Source organism: Brienomyrus brachyistius, chromosome 8, assembly GCF_023856365.1.
Source record: "Brienomyrus brachyistius isolate T26 chromosome 8, BBRACH_0.4, whole genome shotgun sequence".
Taxonomy (NCBI): Eukaryota; Metazoa; Chordata; class Actinopteri; order Osteoglossiformes; family Mormyridae; genus Brienomyrus; species Brienomyrus brachyistius.
Window position 1 is genome coordinate 18,214,767 of NC_064540.1, and position 22,291 is coordinate 18,237,057.

The following is a 22,291-nucleotide window of genomic DNA, read 5'->3' on the forward strand; positions in this document are numbered from 1 at the left end:
CCTAGCAGGAAGGACAAAAAAAAAAAAACAATATTATAACAGGATCAAGAAGGAAATAAATGTGAGCTGGTTTTTATAAGACGCTTCAGAAATTCCAGTTTCAAGTGGGTATGCTGGTAAAGGTCAAGGGGCAAAGAGCAACTGAAGGAACAGAGAGGAAGCAGAATGACCAGACGACCTCTACAGTAAGTACATCAACAACCAAAAATTATTTAATGAGGTCAGATACCTGGATGAACCGTATATAATATAAGAGAGGGGCATAGCCAAAAAGGGAAGGTCATGGGGAAAGGTGCATGTTTCAATTACGAAGACGAAAGACCTCACAGGGTGTGCAAACTAGTGTGCAATGACCCTCAGATCACATGCCAGCAAGATTCAAAAGATGCCAAAGATCTAAATATGCTAAATATCCTTGAGCGAAAATTACAACACAACACAGAAGAAGAACCTCCTGGCTTACAAGGTGAATTCAGAAAAGGCCGAGAGACATGGGGCATCATTGCCGATGCACGATGGATAATGGAGAAAACCAATGAATATGAGAAGGTCAACATTTGTTTTATTGATTACGACGAAGTCTTTGACTGCATCAACCCTGACAATCTATGGAATGTTGTGAGGAAAGTGAGTGTACCAGAGCATCTTATGGTCCCTATGAAGCATCTGTACACTGGACAAGGAGCTGAATTCAGAGTGAAATATGGAGCAACTATAGTAAAAGAATTAGACCAGGACACATATAATTAAAGTAGTGGAAGAAGACAAGTGTGGACTCAGGATTGGTGGAAGAAACATCAATAACCTTTGATATGCTGATAGAACCACAATTACAGAGGAAAATGAAGAAGATCTGAAGACAGCAACGTTCCTGACCATATGGCCAGCAGCTAACATTAGTGTTTATAAAGGCAGCGTACGGCTCAGCGAGCTAAGCCTCCGTGCCTGTGATCCGAAGGTCACTGCTTCAAGTCTGGCCTTGGAATGTCTGTGGGCCCTTGATCAAGACCCTTAACCCCCAGTTCCTTGAGTAGTGCTACAGGTGGCTGCCCATTCCTGCCAAGCTCCCTCTCACCTGTGTGTGTCTGTGTGTCTGGGGTAGGTGAAAAGACAATTTCCCCCCAGGGATCAATAAAGTTGGAAACTGAACTCCCCAGCCCTGGCAATCCAAACACCCCCAATGTTATCACTACTATTACTAGAACTGCAACTTCTACTACAATTGCTAATAATTAACCTCCATCCATCCATCCATTTTCCAAACCGCTTATCCTACCGGGTCGCAGGGGGTCCGGAGCCTATCCCGGAAACTATGGGCACATGGCAGGGAACAATGCAGGATGGGGGGCCAGCCCATCGCAGGGCATAATAATTAACATGCACATGAATATTGCCAAGTAACTCAAATATTGCTGCCATTTTCTCGGTCAAATTGGTAAAATCTAAGTCACTAAATACAACATCTTTTTTGCCAGTCTGGTTTAAACAAAAATGATTTATGTATCATTTTGCAGGAAGTTACTAACTGCTGACTAGCGCTTCATAATAAACGGTTACCTTGTTCCTATCCATCACTGTAACTGCTGAATCCCAAATGGAGCTGCAGGGGGGGTGGGGGGAGGGACTGGAACCTATCCCAGGAACAACGGGTGAAGGCAGAAACCAACACACTGCAGGGGGCACACAAAGGGCCAACTTAGATTCACCAATCAACCTATCCGATACACTTTTGGACTGTGGGAGGACACCGGAACCCCTGGTGAAAACCACCCCACATGGGGAGAGCATGCAAACTCCACACAAAAAGGTCCTACACCTGACCCGGGGACCAAACCACTGTGCCACCGCTACGCTGTGCCCTCTGACGTGAAATCTCCACATGCCTGCTTACAAATGACAGGCACTTCTCTCAAGGTTCCAACGCAAGAGAGTCATACGCAGCTTATGCCATAATGTTATCATTCTTTCCAGCGATTATGATTTTATTGATTCAATTAATAGTTTAATTATCTAAAAAAGAATGTTGTTTGTACTGGTATTTCCTGAAAATTCTACACTGAAGAAAGTAAGCACGACATCAATGTATTGAACGGTTTTAGGTTTTAGACTATTTCTCCGTTTTCTTTTAATAGCTTGCTAATTTTCAAATATAAGAGGTCCTACAGCAGAAGTCACAATCTTGGCATTTGCAAAACACACAAATGGCCACAATTCCCTGTAGTAATGTAAAAAGTTCATGTTTTAAAGTAAAAGCAAAATTTGCATTTTGCTGACCTTGAACTACTCATTTGCAAATTAAAACCTATACAGTACGTCCCTATGTCTACAGAACATGAATTAACCGACATCAGAAAGTTCTCGACTTTCAGGTCTGTGAGCCAGGCCAGCCATTTGAGGCGATGGCATAGTATCTTATGAAATAAAAGTCTCCCAGTCCTACATTCAGGCAACATTAGACCAATAAAAACACACATGCCAAATGCGTCATGACTGAGTTACTGCAGTTAAAGTGCTTCTGGTCACCTGGTCAGCTTCTGGTCATCCATGACAGAATACTTCATTACTGCTTCATAATACATCGTCCTTAACAAAGTTTGCTGGCAGTGATTCTGGTATGTTATGGTGTCTAATTCACTTAAATTAAGTTTTTCTAGTAGGAAACTCAGGAGTGTGCTTATCTTACCATAGCTGTGGGCCATAACTGCAATAATTTGTACAAGTTACAAATGTGTCTGTTACGTGAAACAACAATTATGGCCACAGCTACAGTTCCAAGAGGCAAAACATCAACTACATCAACTAAATAAACCCATTAACCTACAGCACGGCAAAAAGATGTGATTAAACACAGTTGTACATAATAGATTTGCGTGATTGCAGATTTTAAGTCTTCACAAATGAGGGAATTGGGCTGGTCTCGACCGGATCATAGCCTCTGTCCCGTCACCCATGACACAAAGCAAGCTCATTCAGTTCCTGTGTTTAGGCAACCTGAGATGCCGTCAGTGCTAATGATGTCCGGCTGGTCTGCTAATGAGCGTTCCATCGGTTTCAGGTGTGTTCCATTATTCCAATTTAAATCAAACATCAAGAAAGCAAAACTCATAAGAAACTCGGCATGTCTTGCGTAGAATCAGTAGTTTAGTACAGCACTTATTTTTAAGGTAGCTGAGGGCTCATAGCTAGTTTTTGAGTATTAGCGGAGCATTTCGTCAGCACAGCTGATAGGATGTGGAGTGGCTCGTGGCTTGGTACCACTCCCTCTATAGCCAGAGACTTTCACCTAAATGGCAAGTAATTACACCCTTATAATTCCAACATGGCAGACATTTCAGCCAGGGTGGGGGGCGCTAGTGTTAATTGTACTGTGTGGTCTGTAGTTCTGGTGTGCATTAATCCTCTATGAAAGCTTCTCTGATGCAGTCAATAGCCTTCTGATGGTTGGGAACCGTCATGTCAGCGATGCTGCCTTGCAAATGGACAGCACCCGCAGAACGGAACGGGGGGGGCAACGGGTGGCAACAGCTTTATGATGCTAAGTAACTCCCCCAGCTAGATGAAATGTCACATCCTGTTTATGGAGAAGAATCTGGAATCGGGGAAGAGGTCCATGGGGGGCTGGTCCAAGAATTCACAAACCACACTTGGAATTTGTTTCCCTTTTTTGAATATAGGTCTAGCTGTGGAATGGAGTGTCCTCGTTTACAATTCTTCTAGCCTCCTGGTGCCCCCCCAATCCATGGGCACACCTCAGTGGAACCAGGCAACTCCTAAATGGGGGTCATCTGTAATTAATATGCAGGACAGGTCAGGGGATCTCTGTGCCACGCCAGACTTAAAGAGAAGGTCTCGTATGCTGTCATGTTTAACAAAATGACAGTATATGAATCTATAAAACAGCCACAATAACGGCAGAGCAGCCTTCGCTTCCATTGGCAAATCTGTACCAATCACATTTTGATGGATTCACAAGACAAAACACTATTATTATACTGAAACTGTAAAAGAAATTGGATGGAATAGGTATCAGAAACAATCAATTTCTCTCCTTCACAATTTCACAATTTTTTTTCTTTACAGTTATTGTATTTTGCTGCTTCCAATAATTCAGTACTTCCCAAAATCCATCTTCCAAAATTCTCAGCCTTAGAACATTATGTGCTGCTGGCTGTCGCAGACCTAAGCGCTGCTTGGAAAAACTGACTACAGGAATCTAAAAACAGAGATTCAGAAGCTGGGCAGCGTGGGAGAGGCAAGTGAACGGAGAGGGAATGGAGTGAGGAGGGTCAGTGGGAGCGAATATAGAAAAGCAGCAAGAAAACATGCTAAGAGAAACGAGAGAATCACACACTTCACAACATTAGTGGGAATACAAACCAGATAACTGAGCACAATGCACACACGACCCTCCCGAGTGATGCAGAGCCTCCCACTGCTGGTACGACCTGCCAGAATGCTAACCTGCCATCTCAGTTTTGGGCTAATTATGTCCTGTGAAGAGAGGCTTGGTCAGTTACTAGGTACTTTAGAGGCTTCACGCCTCTTGGTTCCTGTGTGTGAGGTTTGCTCTCCCTGTCTTTGCTCCCTACAGCTACACCAGCTTCCACCTGCAGGTAGGCCATTTTGCATCTCTAAATTGTCCTTATGGTGTGACTGCACGCTCTGTTCCCCCGTTTCCTGCCCTGCGTTTTCTGGGATGTACTCCAGGCTGGCTGGCCACAAACCTGCAGTGGGTAACTGGTAACAGAAACTGGAGGGATAGATACATGTGTGGCTTAGCATTCTGATCTGTGCGGGTTCTGTGATCGGAAGGTTGCTGGTTTGAGGCCCGGTCTTAGCTGAATGGTGATATCCGTGACTGCTTTTTGTTAAAGGTGAAAAGAGAATTTCCTCATGGGGATCAATGAAGTATTATTATTACTATCATTGTGATTAAGCTGGTAGACAGTCAGCAACAATCACTGAGCAGACGTCTAGCTGCTCAAAGCAGCAATTTGGGAAATCAAGCTCTGAGCAGAAACACACATCTGCCAAGTCTCTTCAAACTGTTGCATTTGCGTTCCGCTATTTTTTTTCCTCTCCTAATTTTTTACGCGGTTATGAGTGCCAAGTTGGCAGCACGTGTCATGAGATAAGCCAAGGCAAACAACAAAGAGATGATTCAGTCCATTCACTCGCATATAAATTCTGTAAATTGTTTTGTAAGGTAGCGGCACACGAACAGCTAATACTAACATCTCACATCCAGGCTGCTGGTTTGACTCCTGCCTCCAGTCTCTGTGGAATTTGCATGTTACCGCCGTGTCATTTGAGGTTCCCTCCAAATACTCTGTAGTGTGTGTGCCCTTCAAGGGACTGGCATACCATCCAAAGTGTACCCCAGCCCTATTCCCTGTGATGGACTGGTATCCCACCCAGACTGTACCCCAGCTCTGTGCCCTGAGATGTACTGGCATCCCACCCAGGCTGTACCCCAACCCTCCACTATTCAAATGTGAAACTCCAAAAAACAATGCATAAGACATAAAGCTGATGTTTCGTACATGGAGAAATATGCATAGCCTTTATAACGAGCGAAAAGAGAGCCATGCTTTGCACTTACAGCGTCAGGCACCAGCCCCCTTACCTTGTTGTAGTAGTGGATTTGCACCACGTGCCACTGGCCATCACTTACACCCCCCGGGATAAAGGGCGAGACTGTCGTCTTGGTCTCTCCTGCACAGTGAAATGTCAGTGATCAGAGAATATATACCACTTGTGTCTTACTTGTCATGTGACCCTTCTTCCTCTCACGATCTCTCCCTCTCACGATCTCTGACCTACCACAGTTCCTCACCCGTCATATCGATAAGCTGCAGCAGTGCTAATCTAAAGCAATGCTAACATCCCCTAATTCTAAGCAGTGGTCATGCTAGCCTGAAACATCCAGCCATAATACTAACACTGCATGCTGGCATCCAGGCATTCGCACACCATCAATTTTAAAGACGCTCCTTATCATTAAGTTCCACATTTCCAGTCGGCAACAATTCTTCAGGCCTGCAGATGTTTACAATACAGTTTCGTACTTCGAACAGCATCTCGCCAAAAGCCCAGACATTTTTGGACACGAGACCCGGCGAAAGCGGACCTGCCGAGAAGGTCATCTGGACCTGTCCATCAATGATCTCCATGGCGACGAAGTCATGCTTCTCATTGAACCGGCCATTGTAGAGAAGCAGCCCTTCCTTTTCCACGGTGGCAAACCTAGAAAACAGACAAGTGCACAGATCTGTAGAAAACGGGCAGTAACTTCAAGCAGGTTTATGGGCCACATCATGCAATCGAGTTTCTGCAGCCTGGACTCACACTGCCTGCTGCAATCGAGCTCATGATCTCTATCTCACTCTGCTCTACTCCCACTGAGAGCACCAACATGATATTGAAGGGTCAACGCTTCCACTGAGAAGGTCCATAACATATACCCCCCTCTCAATCACGTCCTGGCCTCCTCACTGCCTTAACTCTCCTTCCACTTGATTTGTTTTTGCCCCCGAGTCCATGAGTGATGTTTATTTACTCCGTGTGCAGAGGAGCATAGAGCCGAGGAGACCGGCCGCGAATCCCACATGCTCGCGAGGTTACCTAACAAACTGGAAATCATGACGGAGGCTGCATTTATTTGAAAGCACGATGTCCGTTTCTTGACTCTGTTAGCCCTTAGATTCCAGGATTAATGCACCAGTATTGGCTCTCATGTCTATTACAGAGTTTCCAAAAAGAGGCCACAGGTGGGCTGGATGTTAGACAGAGCGCTTGGAGGGTCTGCGAGATTCTCTAATATATAGGGTGGTCTTGAAATCTACAAAATCCAGCAGGGTTTAGACAACCACTACTAAATATTTACAGTCAATGTTATGGTGACGTGAATAGAACAGGGCAACACTGCAGGGTGAACCGGGAATCTCGGCGGGAAAAGTGATCCTATCAGCCTCTCGCTCGTGATGATAAGGTGTGTCCGTCCGCATCACATTAATGGCTGTCCCCCAGACACTTCACAGTCAGCACCATCGCTGTGAGAGCATTCGGACTCCTCACATTGGCCAGCATCACTGCAGAAATGCATTAGCACTCGGCGTAAGTCAGCATTACCCCAAACACACTGCCATTAACCCCTCTTTCTGTGAATATGGTTCAATGGCTGACGTGAACTGGAAAATCGCTCGGCACAGCCTTAACTCTCCAACCGGCCAAATGCATCTCATTCAGGATCAAACAGAAGAGATCAAAACCAAGTTACTTCTGGGCAGTAATTTTTCACATAATTACATGGTTATCTGGCACAGGAGAATATTCTGTAACACTGTACATTAATTACACATTCATAATACCTTTATAATGCATTCATGGATCATTCATAAGCATTAATTTAGAATACTATAACATCCTAACATACAACAACAGCTTTAATACACATTAATAACAAACGTCATATGATTATGTTTATCATATAATGCTTGTTATTGCTTGTAATGCTTGTGAAAACTGCTGATGAATGTTATTATTTTAAGAAGTGTATGAATCTTCTATGAATGCATTATGAAGGGGCAGTTAATGAAAAGCAGGACCTTAACTAAATTAAGTTAAAATGAATTTTAAATTAAATTAAAATTACATTAATATTCAGTTTCTTAGTTTAAAGCTTTGGCCTCTGTGGGCAAAAGCTATAGAAATTAAGCTGTTCCTAGACTGGGGGGGTGACACGGGGGGTTCGGCTGCAACTGACACCCAACCAGAGAAAAAACCTGGAAAAATATTTTTCAAAGGAAAAAAAAGACAGACCTCGTAGGATATCTTTCATCTCTGTAACCATTTGTTGTCACATTTTAAGGTCTCTGATGTACAGTGGATGTAGAAAGTTTTTTGATGCAAAAAATGAGACCATTAAACGATAAATCATTTCAAAACGTTCCCCCCCTTAATGTGATACAAAACTTACAATAAGCTGGTTGCATGAATGTCCACACCCATAAAGTAATACTTTGTTGAAGCACCTTTTGATTTAATTACAGCTTTCAGTCTTTTCGGGGAAACACGTCAATTAAAGTTACTCTGATTAACTGGAAAAAAAAAACTGTTGGGGGAAAGATATATATTTTAAAAATCCTGCATCACAGAAACAGGGTTGTGTACACTTTGTATCCACTGTGATACGTGTGAAAAGGCAAAAAAAAACCTTTCATGTTTGGCTCATGTGGTTACAGGAGACGGGGACGGTCATTAAGAGGTTAATTATAAATGGGCCTCCCCGACACAGCGAGCAGCCAGCTAGGCTCCGGGCTCAGACATGCTGCTCTGTCTCATCTCACTCCTTCTTATTCGCACTCTTATAACCCATTTGCTTTGTCTTCGTCTTTGAGGACTGTGTCCTGCTTTTTTTTGTTTTCCCCAGACTCACGAACCATCTGCACCTCTCCTGCACACCTCATTTCACATCCCATCATCCAGCCTGGGGTCTCCTGTCCCAGCGGTTATCTGTGTCCCACACCGTCCAATCCAATGGACAGATAACCTGACATCACAGGTGGGCGGTTATCTGTGTCCCACACCGTCCAATCCAATGGACAGATAACCTGACATCACAGGTGGGCGGGACAGCCTGGATCCGGCTGCTGTGTATCTGGATCTTGTCCAGTTTTACAACAATATAACCGGTTTCAAAAACCTTAAGTTCATTTGTGAGTTTCTATCTGCTTATCCAGTTCTGGACCATGAAGAATCTGGACCCAATGCTAGGAAATTTAGGGGGTACGCTAGACAGGATATCCACCCCTCACAGGGCACACAGACACATGAGAAGCCAGTTCACATATTTGCGTTTTTGGACTGTGGTACAAAAGCAGAACAATGGGAAGAAACCTGCAGAACATGGGCGGAATATGCAAACACACACACACACACTCACACACACACAGGCACACACACTAACAGACACATGCACACACTCTCACACACACACACACACACACACACACACATTAACAGACACACGCACGCACTCTCATACACACACATCATGCATGCATGCACGCACACACACAGTCACATCCATGCATGCACACACACATACATTTGTATTCATATGTGGGGACCGTCCATTCATATCATGGGGAAAACACTAATCCTAACAATGACGACCTTAACCCTACCCAGCCCTAACCCCCACCCAGCCATAACCTTAACAATAAGTCACCAAGCAAAATGCAAGATTTTGACATTTGTGGTTTTTTGATTGCAGTCACAGATGTTTATGAAACTGAGTTTCCCCTTGTGGGGACTGAAGAAATGGTGACACAATGCAATATAAACATAACCCCCCCCCACACACACACATGCAAATAAATAAATCAACAACCAAATAAACAAACATACAGTGAGACAGACAGTGCATATTATCTTGCATAATTGTGTACCAGAACAGCACTGACACAAGTGCAGTGGTGAAACACACCAAAAAACACATGAAGGAAAACACAACTGGAAGAAACGTGATAGTTCTGTCTCACTGAGGATGGTGCAGTTCTACCCTTCAAAACAACAGGAAATCAGCACTTTCACACTGTAGGATCAGCTACAGGAAACCTGCAATAGAATGTCTATTTTGAATCAATACCAAACAGTGAAATATGTAACGTGATGTGTAACGTGATGTGTAACGTGATGTGTGACATGATGACATACGTAACATGATGTGTCTAAAATGATAATGTGCACAGCACATCTGTGAGCATCACACATAGAAATTACACATACTGTGTAGGAATTAATATTAATTAAACGTGCAGTTTCTAAGTGGAGTAAGTGGGATGTCCTGGGGTGGGAGGAACACAGGGACAAGCCCCTCAATAACCTTGAAGCTGTAAACTGACATTTAATTAATTAATGGTTAATTAGCATTCACCTGTGATCAAGGAGAGTATAGACTAAAACAGGCTCTCGATCTTTCTGACATAACGAACGTCCTCCTTACACCCTCATAACCCCAACATCATGTGGGTCTGCTCAGCATTCTTACAGCAAGACTTCTGCATTGTTTCCCACTTTTCAGTGATTGCTGCAGCATTGTTTGTGAGCCAGATTCCTCAAATGAATAAATAAAATGGGACAAAAATCAGCAAAGGTGCTTCTCAGACCATCGATGCGCAAAGCAAACCATATGTAGCCGGAGAATTCTAGTAGGTCATTGCTGAGGACACCTGCACTTCCCACAATGCACTGATCTCTCCCAGAATGCCACTCATCCTATATCCTGCAGTGAGACTCACAATGGAACATTGCGGAAGGTCAGGGATGGTGTGTCTCCTTATAATAATCATTTATTAATAATGATTTTGTCCTTTTGTACCTGTACTGGCTACAGCAAAAATAGAAACCAAAAGTAAACTTACATACGTATTTAACACATATTTGGAAAAAAAGGTCATATGTGGAAATGTAAATAGGAGCACACAGCAACAAAAAACACTAATAAGTACAGTGTCACCTTTTTTAGCAGCTTGTGGATGCAGCATTGTGTAAGTTCAGCTTCCAGGTTACCCAGAGACCGAGGTAGAAGACCTCAATGACGGAAAATCATTCATTAAAGTACCGAAAAGAGCAAAGCCAGACTAAGAACTTTCGTTTGTGTTCTCCTCAAAGAAGGAAACAGCCCCATTTTGGGTGGGCGGGGGGGGGGGGGGGGGCAGCAAAGCCTGGAGAACGACTCCAACCCCCAGCTGGGCCACAAAAGGGCCGCGATGGTCCCCAAGCAATGGAATGCATCCATCATTCTTTCTAGAACATTCCATATGAAAAGGGCCCTTTTTGGTCATTCCTGTGCATGATCCTGGCATTTGCAGCCCATATTATTTTAAAGAAAACCGTTGCCCTCGTCCACAATGTCACCGCGCCTGTCATTAAAGGCGGCTTCACCCCTCCAGCTAGACATGCACCAGCTCCCCAAACGCTCGCCGTTCTTCCACCATGAATTCCCACACCACGCTATAAACTTTGCACATTATTTCAATAGTTTCTATGAACTTTTTAAAATTCATCTCACGGCTGAGGAATAATCTGCACCCCTGGGGTACAAGACCGTTAGCCGCACAGGTTATGACTGTTAAGTCCTGCTCTAGTTGCATATTTCAAAATAAAAGGATTTAAGATTTAAGGTTTTGTGATTTTTACAAGGAACTTTTACGAAGCCTGTGGCAAGAGATTCATGCCATTGCATAGAAATTACTACAGCTAGTAGAGGGTGTAGCTAGAGACACAGCAAAACATGATCAATACTGATGTAACTGCAATATTAACCCAGTGATTAACTGGGGGCAGCTAATGAGCAGTGGTACAGTCCTGCTATCACTGTCACTGTTGATTATGCTGTTAAAGATGCCAGGCCACTCATGTGAGAAGTCATTGCAAACAGCAGCCACAGAGTCAATGAGTCAGATATGGGAGTCAACCCTCAGCTAGAGAGGCTGATCCAGACATTTTAATTTACACTATTGAAATATAACAGTACTACACAGAGATATGAAAAAACAATAATTTGTCATAACCAGCTTACTAACTGACATGAATTATTTCCATGTCAGCAGTAGATTAATGCATCCAGTTAATAAAAGCATGTCTGTACTTATACGAACATCATCGGTCCAATAAAACTGCATGCTAGCCATCTGGCACTGTCATTAAACTACGAGGAAGCCTTGGACAAGATATCTAAAAAAATAAATGTCCCTGACGTGTGACTTACTGGTTTAAACTGGTTGGTGAAGGTGAAGCCAGCAGGGAGGAAATGCAAAGGCAGGGCATGGTGACACGTGGGCATTTCACATGTGCTGTGGTGCGCTAGCGAGGGGCACCTGTCTCTGCGGGGAGGCCTGGGCCAGGGGCAGTAGGTTCCCCACCGGTGATGGCAAACTGGGCCAAGCACCCTGGCTTCCTGCAGTGTGGCAGGCCTGATCCCCCCACCCCCTCCCATCCCAAACCCCGACTCGGCACTGGGTGAGAGTGGCTTGGCACTAACAGGTACTGACCCAAAAACGCCAACCGACTGTCAAATGCACGGCTCCAGCTCCCCACTACCACCCCCCCCTGTCTCTCCCCCCCTCCCTCACAAGACCCCCATGTCATCCTACCCCTACACCTGTGGAGAGGTTTTTCTTTTTTATATTTAATTATTCATTTGGATGTTACAAAAATACCTAGATGAAAATCTTTCTCAACCAAACTAGTTTTATATAAAGTGCAGTAATGTCTCTTGGGTCTCTCGGTAATTAATGTGAAAATCAAATAAGTTCCCTAAAATAGAAATGCATCTGCGGGGACAGTAAGCTAGAGCAAAAAAAAAAAACTACTGCAAAATAAACAAAAAAATCTGTCAATATCTACGAACGAACCGGTATCATATTCTGGCCATGATGCGTATAGTGGGGAGAAATGTAATTTAAAAAATAAAATAAATGTAATTAGTCTGTAGCTACCCCAGTCACTGGAAAGGAGGGAATCGATCGTGAGTGTGAGGGAGGGCTATTTTTGGTAAGGAGGTACAGGCCCCCGTGAGGGTGAGGAACATTCATGGTTGGGGGGGGGGGGGGGTGGTTACTCACGTCAACGAGAGGGTGAAGTGGAAGCGCTGACGGAGCCCCCTGAAGGTGATGAAGGATTGGGGGGGGAATCCACGGGCCGACATGTGGCAGAAGGGCTTGTCGTAGGCGCCGGGGGGGCACTCGCAGCGGAAGCCGCCCACCAGCAGGTTGACACAGGAGCCCCCGTTCCTGCACACGCCAGGGACACAGCGGCCTGAGTGGGACGACAGCTCGCACATCTCGCCTGCGGAGACACGGGGGACGGTGCAGTTGGTACCGAAACACACCCAAATCTCTCAGACTCCGCCCTCACGTCTGTGATGCTGGAGTTACATGCAGACAAGAAACAGAATCTTTAATAGAATGTGCGGAAGGTTCACATGCGATTTGGCACAGGTCCTGTTTGGCCCCTCCCACTCTGACATACATGGACAAACGGCATAAATAATAAGTCCCCAGGACTCATAGACCCCAACCTTCCCTTTGCTTCATTGTCCTGATGCAAAGGTCCGGTTGCCATGGTGAGACCCCCCCCCAGGATTTAAAATCTGTGTCATTAAGACCTGTAAGGGAGTGGAAACACTGGTAAGTCTTTTATGACTATATCATTATTACTAGTACAGGTGTTACTGCTCATCCAATCCAGGATGTACCCCAGCCCTGTGTCCTATGCTACCTGGGAGAGGCTACCCCCCCTGTGTCCTATGCTACCTGGGAGAGGCTAGCCCCCTGTGTCCTATGCTACCTGGGAGAGGTTACCCCCTCTGTGTCCTATGCTACCCCCCCCTCCCCCCACCTCTGTCTGGCACGACCTGCCAAAATTCTGAAGTTTGGACTAATTATCTTCAGCGGTGGATAGTCCAGGTCCAGAGTAAATCCACACCAAAATTTTGTTTCAACCAACCAGTTCGGTCACAGAGGACCTCGACTGGTTGGTTCAAAATCTTATTCTAGTTTTTTATTTTCTAGTGCTGAAGCTAGTGCTGATTATCTCCCACTAAGGGCAGCATGGTGGCAATCACGATTCACACCTCAAGCACTGGGGGTTCGATCCTGTGTGCAGTTTGCACGAGCTCCCCACGATCATGTGGGCATTCTCCTGTGGTCCAAAGATATATGATTAGGTGTCATGGTGTCTCAAAATCTCTCAAAAATGTGGGAATGTTTGTGCCCTACTTAGGTTTGGCATCCCATCCAGGGTCTCCTCTCCTTCTTGGGAGAGACTTTAGGTTCACCATGTACTAGATAAGCAGCTCTGGAAGATGGATGCATCGATTATACAGGTATTACAAATATTACCTCATGTAATATGAAGCTTGTTTGTGCAGCCTCCTGGTAAGAGATGCAGACTGTCTCACACATTTATTTACCTTTAGTGACCAGATGTTTTCACCCAAAGTGATGTATATGTGAGAAAGCAGGCTCAGGCAGATCCTGGAGCGATATGTTTTAAGGGTGTTTCTCAAGGGCTCAACAGTAAAACAACTCTGCAAACCACGGGATTTGAACTGTCAACCTAATGATCATGGATCCACATTCTAACCTATAGATCCATAAGCTCATAGCTAGAAGAGCACTTGTTTGAGTCCCAGGACAGACTGGGTTACCCCTGAGCCAGGTATCAAGCGGAATCAGTAAGCTTTGCTTTGCCAAAGGGTGACACATAAAAAAACCGTGAACCAATTCAGGGCATCGCTGGATTTACACTTACTGTTTTGGCTTTCTGGACTACAGTGGACATTCCCAAAATAATAATCTTATTCTATGGGGGCGGGGGATGAGGAGTCTTTCTGACTGCCTTGGAGTCCAGACACTGACAGGACCCTCCCCCAACTAAAACAACCATGAATCTTCAAATGAGATTTGGCAAGTTGCACAAGACTGTGCTCATGCTTCTGACAGTAGTGAGAGGGACATTTGAGTCCCCCCCAAGCACTCATCCTGACATCTAGCTCTCGCGACACTGATGAACAGAATCTGTTTTGGTGTAGCATTAGCATCGGGATAGCACACGTGAATCCATTCTCGTTACGTATTTCAAGGTCTTGAAAATTCTTTTTCATAAGTCGGTGACCGCTGCTGAAAAAAACCCCACTATTTCAAAAGTAAACTGCTTGTCTATACAGTTCCATCCATCTTCTAACCGCTCATCCAGGACAGCATCACAGGAGGCCTGGAGTCTATCCCAGAAAGCATGGAGCATGAAGCAGGGGACACCTTGGATGGGATGCCAGTGATTTAAAAAAAAATAATAGTTAAAAATTATTGCACAAATGAAACAACGTTAACCTAAAGCAAGACTACAGAGCCATCTGTTACGAAAAGGAAGAGCTCGCAAATAGCATAAGAGTCAAAGGAATTGGCCTTGTTACACAAGAGGAGCAGAGTTCAAGTCCCAAGAAAGGGAGACTGCAGTAGTGACCTTGGACATGTACTAATTAAAACGTTTTCTTTGGACAAAAGCATAAGCTACCTTAAAAAAAGAGTGTGATTTATGTACTTGACTAAGGAACAGTAATGTTAAGCAAACGGTGAATTCCGTAGAGGGGATGGAGCTGGGAACGTTCTACATGATCCAGTGTGGATCACAGAGTTACGGAGTGAGAGTCTCCTCGCAGACTATCACCATGTCTGTGCAGTCAGTGCTGATTCAGTCTCCGCACCACGTGTTTAGGGCCTGGAGTCGCTCTCCAATTCTGCTTCCGGCCAAGACATGTCTCAGTCGCTACGCCCCTGGTCCCAGGGCCCATTCCTTCATTTCTTCGTAAGTCCAGCCAGAGCCACACTGACTCCTGCCTCGCGTCTCCGCTCAGGTCTTGTTACCTGATCCTGCCTGCTGCCTTTCCCATGTTTCACTTCCCACATGCTGAACCTGAAATGACTCTCACATAGCAGATAAAGCTGCGAGCTTCATTTCCGCGGTTCTGTCCGCCGAACCCACACTCCTGAGCTTCATTTCCGCGGTTCTGTCCGCCGAACCCACACTCCTGAGCTTCATTTCCGCGGTTCTGTCCGCCGAACCCACACTCCTGAGCTTCATTTCCGCAGTTCTGTCTGCCGAACCCACACTCCTGAGCTTCATTTCCGCGGTTCTGTCCGCTGAACCCACACTCCTGAGCTTCATTCCCGCGGTTCTGTCCGCCGAACCCACACTCCTGAGCTTCATTTCCACGGTTCTGTCCACCGAACCCACACTCCTGAGCTTCATTTCCGCGGTTCTGTCCGCCGAACCCACACTCCTGAGCATCTCTGACTAGGAGACAGAGCTGCTCTCCGTTAAACAGGCTTCTCCAAAGTATTTGATTAAAAAAATACTGAAGCCACAAGCTTACAGCTCCATAGAGTATTACAGCCAAATGGGCAAGGGGGGGGGGGGGGGGGGCATTATTACTGACAGCGTCCCTTGGCATGTAAGGCTTGACATAATCTCAAATAGACCCATGAAATTAAGGTCCGCTCTGCATTCGCAGTGCGATATGCGTCCAGCCGCAGGACTTCATCTGCAAGTGAAATTTAACTCTTTGCGGAAATTCTAATCGTTCCACTGCTCTTCCGCCATGGTACCCTGATAAGCTCTCCAGCAGTCTGGGGGGACCTTGCTCCGGACTCGAGGGTTGATATGGTTGAACCTTCATCACCTGTCTCCCTCAGGTCCTAGGTTCAACATGGCCACACCCCCCAAGGGAATGTATGGAGCTTTATATCTATACAGAGAGAGACTCTGCAGGTATTATAATATGGTGGAACATTCTGGATGTTACTCACCAAAACGACCTACGTGTGGTGCACAGCTTCCTGTTTGCATCTCCAAGTACTGATTAGCAGTGCATTAACGATATCTGTTCAAATTTATGTTAAATTAAAAAAGGTTCTTTTACACATGCTCCGTACCTGCCGAAGGTGCAGTAAAACATAATAAGGAGGAAGTGTGGTGATGAGAAAAAAGAGTGGGGATGCTTTAGCGAACACTGCTGTGGTGGAGGTAGCCTGAAGGGGGCAGTAGTGATACTTATATCAATGTTTCCCAACTCGGTCCTTGGGGACCCCCAGTGGTCCATGTTTTTGCTCCTACCCTGCTGTCTGCCAGATAGTCCACATTTGGCTGGTAGGGAGCAAAAACATGCACTTTCAGTGGGTCCACGAGGACTGGATTTGGAAACACTGATTTAGAGGTTTAGCTACACTAGCAGCCTGAACAGCGGTCAGCATTCTGAAGGGGGAGAAGAAAGGTTACTAGAGGCAGGGATGCTCTAGCAGCTGAAAAGGAGGCAATAGAGGCACTTGAAGGCAATGGCACACTATACAACAATATTAAGGGGCAATTGAGGATAGATGTGCGCTAAAAGCTTCTAGGACAATGATTGTAAATCTCCTGCATGTGTTTTAGCTCAGAAATTTCACACTGTAAAACCCCAGGTTCCCATGATGCAAACAGGTAGCGGCCAGCAGGATGAAGGCTGTGCAACTGGGAAGGCGGTGAGGTAGTGGCCAGCGGGATGGAGGCTGTGCAACCAGGAAAGAGGTGAGGCAGCAGCCATTGGGATGGAGGCTGTGCAGCCCGGAAGGCAGTGAGGCAGCGACCAGCAAAATGGAGGCTGTGCAGCCCGGAAGGCAGTGAGGCAGTGACCAGCAGAATGGAGGCTGTGCAGCCAGGAAAGAGGTGAGGCAGCGACCAGCAGGATGGACAGCCCCACAGAACAATATTACAGTGAAGAGACTCTCAGCTCACTTTCCAGTGTTCTACCTAAAGTTGGGTGATGCCCTCCTAACTGGTATATGACGATGTCTACAGTGAAACATAATGGACGATGACATGGGGGGGTAGGTCGTACTTTTCCTCCGTATAGCATGTCATGAGTCTTAAATCAGGTACTTCAGTACTTAAACTTATTTTGAGTATGTAAGCGAATGCACTTATACAGTGAAGATGGCAAGATTTAAGTATGCAATTTTAGACTGACAGCTATGCTTACCAATCATGATGTAGTAATGCCGCCGACAGACTTGATCACTAAAAACGGTTTTGCATTTTTAGCACAGTAAAATCTTGACTATTTAAATTGAACTCTTTTGAATGGAAATCCAGAGTTTTAGCTTATAAAGTGTGTTGTTGTTCTGATTTTTTTTTCTAAAGTGTGATCGCGAACAACTTCATTGTTTTATTTCAATTTAAACTAACATTTGTCTTTTATGGCTATTACTATCTAATCAAAATTATTTAAATTAATTAAAAGTAATTAATTATGTGAAGCTTTTGAAGTCCAGCCAAGTTAAACTACCTTGCAGGGGGGGTCACAATGCTGTCTCAACATGGTGGCACACTAAGGACAGGCACTAAGGACCGGACACACTAAGGACAGACACTAAGGACCGGACACACTAAGGACAGACACTAAGGACCGGACACACTAAGGACAGACACTAAGGACCGGACACACTAAGGACAGGACACACTAAGGACAGGCACTAAGGACCGGACACACTAAGGACAGGACACACTAAGGACAGGCACTAAGGACCGGACACACTAAGGACAGACACTAAGGACCGGACACACTAAGGACAGGCACTAAGGACCGGACACACTAAGGACAGGACACACTAAGGACAGGCACTAAGGAGCAGACACACTAAGGACCGGACACACTAAGGACAGGCACTAAGGACCGGACACACTAAGGACCGGACACACTAAGGACAGACACTAAGGACCGGACACACTATGGACAGGACACACTAAGGACAGACACTAAGGACGGGACACACTAAGGACAGGCGCTAAGGACCGGACACACTAAGGACAGACACTGATGACCAGACACACTAAGGACAGGCACTAAGGACCGGACACACTAAGGACCAGACACACTAAGGACAGGCACTAAGGACCGGACACACTAAGGACAGGACACACTAAGGACAGGCACTAAGGACCGGACACACTAAGGACAGGACACACTAAGGACAGGCACTAAGGACCGGACACACTAAGGACCGGCACTAAGGACCGGAAACACTAAGGACAGGCACTAAAGACCGGACACATTAAGGACAGGACACACTAAGGACAGGCACTAAGGACTGGACACACTAAGGACAGACACTAAGGACCGGACACACTAAGGACAGACACTAAGGACCGGACACACTAAGGACAGACACTAAGGACCGGACACACTAAGGACAGGACACACTAAGGACAGGCACTAAGGACCGGACACACTAAGGACAGGACACACTAAGGACAGGCACTAAGGACCGGACACACTAAGGACAGACACTAAGGACCGGACACACTAAGGACAGGCACTAAGGACCGGACACACTAAGGACAGGACACACTAAGGACAGGCACTAAGGAGCAGACACACTAAGGACCGGACACACTAAGGACAGGCACTAAGGACCGGACACACTAAGGACCGGACACACTAAGGACAGACACTAAGGACCGGACACACTATGGACAGGACACACTAAGGACAGACACTAAGGACGGGACACACTAAGGACAGGCGCTAAGGACCGGACACACTAAGGACAGACACTGATGACCAGACACACTAAGGACAGGCACTAAGGACCGGACACACTAAGGACAGACACTAAGGACCAGACACACTAAGGACAGGCACTAAGGACCGGACACACTAAGGACAGGACACACTAAGGACAGGCACTAAGGACCGGACACACTAAGGACAGGACACACTAAGGACAGGCACTAAGGACCGGACACACTAAGGACAGGCACTAAAGACCGGACACATTAAGGACAGGACACACTAAGGACAGGACACACTAAGATGGTGGCGCAGGAGGTAGTGCTACGGTCGGCAACTGGAGAGTTGCAGGTTCGAGCCCTGGTTCCTCCTGACCCCATCGAAGTGTCCTTGAGCAAGACACTGAACCCCAAATTGCCCCTGGTGCGCAGGTTGGCGCCTTGCATGACAGCCTCCGCCACCGGTGTATGAATGGATGTGTGTGGATGGGTGAATGTGAGTCATAAAAATGTAAAGTGCCTTGAGTGCTCGTAGGAGTAGAAAAGTGCTGTATAAATGCCGTCCATTTACCATTTACTAAGGACCGGACACACTAAGGGCGGTTTTGGGACTGAATACAGAGCTGTAGGTGGAAATCAGCTCAGGGTACCCCCTATCTAACCCAAAGATATAACGAAGTAACAGCCTGAGAAGCAGAACGCAGCTTTTAATATTTTTCTTAATTTCAAAGAATCTTTGGTCAATGAGTGCCTTTTCTGAGGTAGGCAGACCTGTAGGCGTACCTGTCTATTCACTTCACCTGCTCCTAATTACCCAACATATGAGACTGGAAAAGGCCCAAGCCCTGATAGCCCATCACACACAAGCCCTGATAGCCCATCACACACAAGCCCTGATAGCCCATCACACACAAGCCCTGATAGCCCATCACACACAAGCCCTGATAGCCCATCACACACAAGCCCTGATAGCCCATCACACACAAGCCCTGATAGTCCATCACACACAAGCCCTGATAGCCCATCACACACAAGCCCTGATAGCCCATCACACACATAGGCAGCCCTTTCCACAAACGAACCCATTCTTTGGGTGTTTCCCTTCATGCATAAACGCCTGTCCTTTGTTCTCATTCCGCTCCACCATCAAATACACCCCCCCCCATAAAGTCCCTATTCTTTCCGTCTTTCCCCATGTCACATGATTTTGGTCTCCTTCCTATGTACAAAACTGGCAGCTATAATCAACAGCCCATGCACCAAGAATCAAACTCCTCATGAATAACCACTGTCACTCATAAATATTCATCATCACTTATGAGTTATGGGTGATGCTTAGATTCCTAGCGCAGCCACGAAACTGCGAAAAACGCAATCATGCAAAACACAAAAACATGAGCAAAACACAAATTATTACTTTGACACGCTATGGCTTTTTAAATGGAGTATATGAATATTTCACTTTGATGAATCTGAAAGCAGACCTGGTAACATTTGAAAAAAAAAGAGCAAACCAAAAAGCAATCAGAATAATGATGCAATTAGCTCATGTCAATTAAGCGCTATGACAACGTGTCGCCAAGGCGACCAAGCTGAAGTCGTGCGGCTACAAGGCCCCGCCCCCCTGGCTCACCGGTGTAGCCCTCGTGACATTGGCAGGTAAAGCCTCCCTCGGAACTGTGGCACACGCCGTGCTCCCCACAGGGCTGTGAGTAGCACAGGTCGATCTCCGTCTCGCAGTAGTCGCCGGTGAAGCCGCGTGGGCATCGGCAGCGCAGGCCCGCCACAGGTTGGATCGGCCGGAAGAGCACAGCGTCAGAGGCCACAAAGGGTGCCAAGCTGTCGAACTTGAGCACAGAGACACACTTCATGTAGTTCTGGCAGGGCTCGCGCAAGCAAATGTTGTCGTCGAAGGGAAGCACGTGTTGGGATGAGAGCCGTGCCAGGAGGCTGCGATTGAGGTAGAGGCGCTCCTGCAGCTCCTCAGAGCCCAGGAAGCCGGCGCCTCGCCCCCCCACGGTCGCCGACAGGCTGACGTTGAGGATACCAGCGCGCACGTCCGTGTCGTCCTGCACGTTGAAGACCGCTACGTCGTGGCGCGAGGCTGAAAGCACATGGGCCACGCTGTCCAGGAAGCGGGCCAGCAGTAGAGACAGGAAGTGCTCCTGAGACGTGTTGGCCAAGCGCACCGTGATGCTGTTGGTCAGCATCTCATCCGTGATGATGGTGACCTTGAGGAGGCACTGTGCTGACACCGTGTGGACCCCATCTGAGACGGGGAAGGGAAGGAACAGGAGAAGCCCAAGAGAGAGGAGGGCAGGGGACATGGAGAGGGGAGAGAGAGACAGGAGACCCGGGAGAAAGAGAGAGACCAGGGAGAGGGGGAGAAGGGGAGAGAAAGGGGAGAGGAGGAGGTAGAGAGAGACAGGGGTGCAGGGGAGGAGGAGAGAGACAGGGAGAGGGAGAGGAGGAGAGAGAGAGGGGAGAGGAGGAGGTAGAGAGAGGCAGCAGGAGAGGGAAGGAGAAGAGTAACAGGGGTACAGGGGAGGAGGAGAGAGACGGGGAGAGGGGGAGGAGGAGAGAGACAGGGGTGAGGGAAGGAGGAGAGTAACAGGGGTGCAGGGGAGGAGGAGAGAGACAGGGAGAGGGAGAGGAGGAGAGAGAGAGGGGAGAGGGGAGGTAGAGAGAGACAGCAGGAGAGGGAAGGAAAAGAGTAACAGGGGTACAGGGGAGGAGGAGAGAGACAGAGAGAGGGGGAGTAGGAGAGAGACAGGGAGAGGGGAGGAGGAGAAGGGGATATGGAAATACAAAAAGAGATAGAAAAAGAGAGATAAAGAACAGAGAGATGCAGGAAGAAGTGAAAAGTGAGCAGTTGTTCTGAGCACAGATATCAACATCAACAACACAGCAGACTTTTCTAGATACAGATGGAATAAACACAATAGTTTAGTCTAACTGCACAATGTGCAGTTAGGAACCAGTGCGCATGACACCCCACAGCAAAAGTCAGGGATTAAATCTTAATGAAAAGTCAGAGGAAATATCTCTGTGACGTAATAATCATAATAAAGAACAAATAATCTTTAGCCAAAACCTCCCATCAACCCAGCCACCCATTTCCAATAATTCCTTAACCAACACAAAGCCAAAGTGAGCCTGCAACTTTCTCCAAAATGCA

The 22,291-nt window shown here is 46.4% G+C and overlaps 1 protein-coding gene across 1 annotated transcript in view; it reads right to left on the reverse strand.

The window, feature by feature from the left end:
• Positions 1-22,291, reverse strand: part of celsr2 (cadherin, EGF LAG seven-pass G-type receptor 2) — a 77,240-nt gene that overhangs the window by 35,944 nt on the left and 19,005 nt on the right. The window contains 4 exon segments of the mRNA XM_049023878.1: positions 5,627-5,715; positions 6,131-6,246; positions 12,633-12,855; positions 20,747-21,382. Of these exon segments, the coding sequence (XP_048879835.1) occupies positions 5,627-5,715; positions 6,131-6,246; positions 12,633-12,855; positions 20,747-21,382 (1,064 nt within the window).